This window comes from Trypanosoma grayi (genome assembly GCF_000691245.1).
Source record: "Trypanosoma grayi strain ANR4 Tgr_257_V1, whole genome shotgun sequence".
Classification (NCBI taxonomy): Eukaryota; Euglenozoa; class Kinetoplastea; order Trypanosomatida; family Trypanosomatidae; genus Trypanosoma; species Trypanosoma grayi.
The window spans coordinates 20,369-20,589 of NW_008825876.1; the positions used below are offsets into that span (position 1 = coordinate 20,369).

General features: G+C 65.2%; 1 protein-coding gene across 1 annotated transcript in view; it reads right to left on the reverse strand.

Annotated features, from left to right (window-relative positions):
• DQ04_02571100 (hypothetical protein) overlaps positions 1-221 on the reverse strand; it is a gene marked incomplete at both ends in the record, with an annotated part of 350 nt that extends 129 nt beyond the window's left edge. Inside the window, one exon of the mRNA XM_009312012.1 lies at positions 1-221. This exon is cut by the window's left edge and continues 129 nt beyond it. Within this exon, the coding sequence (XP_009310287.1) occupies positions 1-221 (221 nt within the window).

Below are 221 nucleotides of genomic sequence, written 5' to 3' on the forward strand. Positions count from 1 at the left end.
TGTGCCCGCTGCGCGATCGGCGCCCCACGTGTTGTCGGCACAGCGGCGGCGGAGCGGTGGGTTATCGCGTTGGGCGTATACGATCTTGCGCAGCCGTGCCACACAACGGCGGGTCTCGGCGTCCAGCTGCGTTGCTGAGCGCGGCGTTTCTGCGCAAGACGGGCTCTTCAAGGGATTCATTGGGGCACTGACCCCATTCCATTGCTGAAGGTATCCGGTGG